This window comes from Gekko japonicus, unplaced genomic scaffold, assembly GCF_001447785.1.
Source record: "Gekko japonicus isolate JY-2015 unplaced genomic scaffold, Gekko_japonicus_V1.1 scaffold2144, whole genome shotgun sequence".
In the NCBI taxonomy this organism is placed as follows: Eukaryota; Metazoa; Chordata; class Lepidosauria; order Squamata; family Gekkonidae; genus Gekko; species Gekko japonicus.
In genome coordinates, this window is record NW_015166485.1 from 109810 (window position 1) to 115853 (window position 6044).

Below are 6044 nucleotides of genomic sequence, written 5' to 3' on the forward strand. Positions count from 1 at the left end.
GATGTGCAATTTCTCCCCTCTAAATCACTAGAAAGGTTTATCCCTTTAAAAATAGGTAGCAAAAGGTAAATAAACATCCCTTCATCTTTCCCTCTCCCCATAGTTTTTAACCCTTAGTTGGGGGAGGAAGGGACAACAGAGCGTCTGACCATTTGGAACCTCAGCTCTTTCCCGGACAGAAGCTCCTGCATTCCTCCAGTGTACATTTCCCCACAAGGCTACAGCGGTTAAGACAAGCTGCACTTAATGAATTTCTCCCTGATAAAAGGCACAGGATGCCCAACCAAGACCTTGTGGCTTGTACTGTAGCATTTGGAGCTATCCAGGAGGATGCAGGAATAGCTGGACCATTCATCTGAGAGACAGCATCTTTTAAATGCAGGGTGTATAAGGGGGCAGTAGGAAAGCTCAGGTGCTCAGGTTCTGTTGATTAGTGCAGTATAAAATCAGTGTAGAGGTGTCTGGACAAACCGCTGATCAAGTGTGCCTTCAGCCGCACAATCCTATGCCACTATGTGCAAATATGCATCTCACTTCCCATGGCCGATATTGATCTCTGGCAGTGGGAGTAAGAGATGCAGCTGAGCCAATTATATCCTACCCAGATGTCACTGCGGATCAGACGGTCAGAAAATGCACTATGTAGACATGTGAACAGGAGAATGTATATATACTCCTGGTGAAAATGGGAGTGGTGGTGGAGAATGGTGTTCTGATTAACTGAATTGAGGTGAAGGACTTGTGGCTACAAAGCAGGCAGGAGATTGGAAGGGCCACTGATCTTGTACTCTTTTTGAAGAATCACTGCAAGACTAACGGATTCCCCTGGAAAAGCCTACTGGCTAAATGCATGGGGAATGTTGGTAATTTTAACTGAGGAATGATTTTTACTTTATTTTGCACTATTGGCCTTTGCCTTATTTTTCATCTCTGAAAGTAAGCCGGGGCAGCTATTGTGTTGCTGGCTCTACCTCCTGCAGCGGCCATTTTGTGGCTGCAACCCACCAAGCTGTCTGAGAAGTCCAAAGATACATGCAGGCTCAAAAAAAGGCTGGTGACCCCCTGCATTAGAAGACCAAATTGCATGGCTTCCAGAGTACAAATTCACGGCGAGAGAAGAGGTTCCAGTAAGAGGGGGCGAGGAAAGGACAGTGGCCAGGAAGCAAGACTCCTGGTCCAGCTAACAGTGCACAAATGTATATGATTCTTTAACTAGCCCCCCCCCCCCTCAATAAAAAAAAACCTCCCAAGAAATGGAGCACCAAGTGTATGATCGTTGAATGTATTGTGATTGTTCCACCTTCTTGGACAATCTTCTGTAGCAGACTGCATGGAAAACAGTCAAGCAATACACATCCATCAACTTTTAAAGAATGTGGCTAAGTAACAATTTTCACTGTGCCCACCCTATGAATTTTTTTTGTACATTCTGTTTTTATGACTTTGATATATGTTTATATGTTGTACATCACCTAGAGCCCTGCAATAGCAGGGACTGGGCGATTCATAAATCATCATCATCATCATAAGCCTCAGTAATCATAACCAGATAACAAAGACAAAAAATACTCCACACCACATTCTGGTGACATGTCCTCATTTAAAAAAAAATACACACCTGGACCTGTTTTCTAATAAGCTCAGTTCTATGGGATGAAGTGCCAGGTAGTGAGATTCACCTCTGACTAAATATGCATAGGCTTGGAATGCATACAATGTGTGTGAAGGCAGCCTCTCCCGAACATATTATTAAAGAGATGATCTTGTGTTCGAGACATGTTCAATGAAAGCGTATCTGGAATAAAGGCTTTGTTTCCCCCTTAATAATAATGCTGTCCAAAGATGCATCTTGCCTGTGATTTCTGTAAGAAGAATACTTGGTTTTCAGATAATGGCAGTTCCCCCTTGCCTCCCCCTTCCCAAAAAGAAGAGCAAATCCCCACACTGCAATAAGGCTTTCCTTCCCACTTCGGATTCCTGCGTTCCTAGTAGATTTAAATTCACTTTGAATGCTTCTTGGATTTGTCAGGTTTTCCTACCAGCAGAGTGGATTCTCTGTTGCCTAATGAATCCCAGCCCCCGATTTAATGTTTCCTTGCCTTTTAGGAGGCTTGGAAGGTTTCTCAGCTCGGTGGATTGTCTCGTGCTGCTTACGGTTAGAGTTCTGACTGAAGCCCTTCCCACACAGCCTGCACTTGTAGGGCCTTTCACCTGTGTGGATGCGCTGGTGCTCGGTGAGGACAGAGCTGCGTGTAAAACTCTTGCCACACTCCCCACAGGTGTAGGGCTTCTCTCCCGTGTGAGTGATGTGATGCCGGATGAAATCCGTGCTGTGCGCAAAGCATTTCCCGCACTGTGGGCAGCTGTAGGGCTTCTCAACCAAGCGGTGCCTCTGGTACTTCAACATCTTCGCGCTCCAAGAGAGGTTTTCCCCAGGCAACTGAGATGCCCCTCCAGGTCCCGGCTCAGCCCCCAAACCCTTGTCAGTTGCCATCACGCTTGCAGAGCCGCCCTTCCGGTCATCTGTCCTTTGCCAATTATTTCCCCAACATGCTGGGCCAGTCCTTTTCTCCTTGCTGTGAATCCTCTCATGCTGGTTCCGGTTGGAGCTCTGGCTAAACCCTTGCCCACAATGGCTGCATTTGTATGGCTTTTCACCTGTATGGATCCTCTGGTGCTCAAGGAGGATTGAACTTCGACTGAAGCTCTTCCCGCATTCGAGGCACAGGTAAGGCTTTTCTCCAGTATGGGTCCTCTGATGTCTTAAGAGATCTGTGTTCCTGCGGTAATTCTTCCCACAATCAGAGCATCTGTAGGATTTAGACTTGCCACACAGGGACCCCGTGGGATCCTTGAGCTTTCCTTTATGTACAGCCAGTTGGTTCTCTGCAGGGTATCCTTGCTGGATCCCATTATCTCCTTCCCATTTGGGAACACTCGAGGACACCCCGTGATGCCCTGCACTTTCTTCCTGTGAACTTTCTGCTTTGCTCTTATTTTCTGCTGGGAGAGACAAAACCCAGGCAGGATTTGTTCCATGTGCTGTGAACAGAAAAGAGGTTTGGCCATCACATTATTAAACTTCCTGTGCTGAAACAGAGCATTCCCGTCCTCCCCGTGGGTAAGAGAGAAGTGCCAACAGCTTCCTCCTTGCAGATACTGTTTTGTGCATACTCATGCATTGGCAATGTGATACAAGACTTCCAAATCAAAAAAAATCTTTGAAAGAAAATGGGAATAACAAATACCTGGGAAGGTATAGCTTTTGTGGATATCGAACAGCCTCTAGTTAGTATGAATTTTTATCAGTGTTATCCAGAACAGCATCATTATTTTACGTGGATGTTTCTCTTTCTCATCACACACACACACTTATGAGTCCATACCTCCCATTCCCCACTACAAGAAGCAAATGAGAGAACCATTCATTCAAACTTTAGATCAGGCATGGGAAACATGTTCTGAGATAGATTCCTCAAGTGACATTAAGCCCTGGTCTATGACCCCCTGTAATGGACAGTGAATGTTTAATGTGTTAGCCTGGTCAGAAAACCTTGATTGACAGAGGATTCCAATTGAATTCTACAGTTGAGAGTGGCCATTAAGAGTGGCAGTTAATTCAGTTAAGCAGAGTGAAAGGATCAAGAAGGATCCTGAATTAGGGAAGTGGGACCAGTAGTCTTGCCCTGAGAGAAACAGCTCCACGTAAAGGGGGGTGATCCCTACCAAGTGTTAAGAAAATTGGAACCAGTATGTTCCTTCCTTCACAGACTTAAGAAGTTTTGTACAGGGAGTTGGACTAGGTGACCCTGGAGGTCCCTTCCAGCTCTATGATTCTATGCCTGTTTATTTAAGCAGTGACTATCAAAAACTCTCTCCACAGTTTTAAAGACCTGTCTGTAGAACCAAACAGCAACTTTGTGACAAGCTTGTGACAAACTATCTGTTGTTCATAGCTATACAAAGTTACCTCATTCCTGTTGCCTGTTCACCTGCCAAGTTTAAACCCAACACCTACCTGGCCATTTCCCCTTTAAAAGTGAAATAAAGTCGTTTGTTTGTTTTTTGAATTACTGTTAGCCTCTGGTGTGCCATAATCTTACATTTATCAAAGAAGAGTTTTCTGGTTCCTCAATTCCCTAGGCTGGGTCAGCATATATCCATATACATTTAAACAACTGGGTAGGACAGACAGGAGGGAGGAGGAAGGCTGCTCAGCCAAGAAAAAGAAAAAAGAAATCAGGAAAACGTTATACCTCTTTTCCCAAGGTTCCACAACCTTACCTGGACTAAGCACTATTGATCCACCAGCAGGCATGCCGAGAGGCAAGAGAAAATATAAGGACCCTCAGCTAGACCTCCAAGCCACAGAGAGGGGCATGAGGCAGCTGAGGGAGCTGCAGCCTCCATAGCAAGAGCTAGACGGAGGAGATAGGCATCCAAGGATACCTCACTTGCAACGGCGATTGCAAAGGACTGCGGGAAAGAATGCTATCCTTGCAGAGCATTCTGGGAGATGTAGTTTTTCCAAAATGGGGAGATTTATTATTTTTTTTATAAAGAAGGGGGAGTGAATTGGGAGAGGAGGAGAGAAGCAAACGAAATGGATTCTGGGGAAAGAGAAGAGAAAGAATGAATGAGTTCCAGGAATGAAAGAGGGAAAAGGTAGTTGATACAAAGAGGATCCATACAATTAGAAGATCAAGAGGGTTTTTTTGGCATCATCATCATAATCGAATGGGTGCTGGTTGCAGGGGTCACTCTTGGAGTCCTCTGGGTATGTAAAGATAAGTTTTTAAGCTTCCTTACAAGGAAGGAAAAGTAAAAGTGCAGGTTGCATTCTTTCAGTTGTTAAGGCTATTCCTACCGTCTAGTGGCATTTAAAAGCATGTAAATAATATTTTATTAAAACGATTTGATAATAACGGTGTAAACATTAAACGGCTATGCCCCCCACCGTGCTGTTTGACACTATTTCCCATCTTTACTGACTCCACATCACAGAATTCCTGTATTCAGGCATGCTAGGAAGACAAGAACATTCATTCATTCATTCGGTAGTTACATTCATTATGTTACGAGATTTTTTTTCTTAAAAAAACTACATTACTTTTGAGAAGGACTTCAGCAATCGAGGAACATTTTGATGCTTCACTGGGTTTTGGTTGGGAATGTTAACAAGGGGGGTTGGGAATTTAATAGCAGCGAAGCTGCATCTGGAAGAAAATTCTGTATTGTCCCAGCCAGAATTGGATTTTTGACCCTTCGCCTGCCGTTGTTTTTTTTGTTTTTAAAGCTTTCCACTGAAACGCTCCTACGGATGGGCGTCAGATTTTAAGGACAAAAGTGACGAATCCAGGGTTTTTCCGCAAAAATGGGAGTAATTTCAGTTGCATGATAACAAGATCATCTTTCTGAAGCGGGAAAACACCTTAGTATTGTTTACCGCGGACCCCTTTCAAGTTTTCCGTTTCTGACCCACCCTTCAAATGGTGGCGAACGAACCGGCGTCAAGTATAATCTGCCCTGATCCAAGATGGCCGCCGACTAATACGTCTTTCTGATTTAAATTTTTTTGCCCTTGCCAAAAACGACGGACCCTTTAACTTCAGCGGTACTTTTTCCCTTACTCAAGATGGCGCCCACACCACTTTTCTTGCAACGCAACCAGCATTGCCACCCCTGTGTGCCCTCAGCAGAGATGGCGGCACTTTAGCCGCCCGACCTTGGCAAAGAAGAGGTTGCCTATTGGCTGTGGCTGAAAGCAACGTCTACTATTATTGGGTGAGCAGGATCTGGAGAACGGTCTGGGAAGGGCAGGCGGCGGTAGCGGCAGGAGAAGGGCAGGGGGAAGAGGACGAGAGTGTGCGGGTGAGCCGAAGGGAGGGGATAAGGGCGGGCACGGAACTCGGGAGTGTGTTTTCTGTTAAATTTAGTTTTATTTAATCTGAGAGGCTTGAATTTATGTCTGTACTTAACTTTATTGAGATAAATAAGGCGCCTGAAGAAGGTGGGGCTGGAGGTGAGATATCCCGGGCGGGGGG

The 6044-nt window shown here is 45.1% G+C and overlaps 2 protein-coding genes across 2 annotated transcripts in view; one reads left to right on the plus strand and one right to left on the minus strand.

Moving 5' to 3' along the window:
- Positions 1 to 1482: 1482 nt before the first annotated feature.
- Positions 1483 to 4414, minus strand: LOC107111215 (zinc finger protein 436-like). Its single transcript, XM_015412144.1, has 2 exons — positions 4285 to 4414; positions 1483 to 3042 (listed from the first exon to the last, which is right to left on the minus strand). Exons 1-2 carry the CDS (start codon positions 4316 to 4318, stop codon positions 2063 to 2065), a joined length of 1014 nt encoding a protein of 337 aa, XP_015267630.1. The 5' UTR covers positions 4319 to 4414; the 3' UTR covers positions 1483 to 2062.
- Positions 4415 to 5953: 1539 nt separating this feature from the next.
- The window catches only part of PRR14 (proline rich 14), a 14971-nt gene continuing 14880 nt past the window's right edge, over positions 5954 to 6044 (plus strand). Inside the window, exon 1 of the mRNA XM_015412141.1 lies at positions 5954 to 6022. The gene's annotated coding sequence lies outside the window, so the exon portion shown is untranslated. The remainder of the gene's footprint in view (positions 6023 to 6044) is intronic.

What these genes read in the sequence shown, in the direction of transcription:
- LOC107111215 (XM_015412144.1), bottom strand. Translation starts at nt 4,318, where the DNA reads ATGCCTGCTGGTGGATCAATAGTGCTTAGTCCAG. An exon ending in ATCAATAGTGCTTAGTCCAG is followed by an intron (nt 3,043 to 4,284) that starts GTAAGGTTGTGG and finishes TTCTGTTCACAG; the next exon opens with CACATGGAACAAATCCTGCC.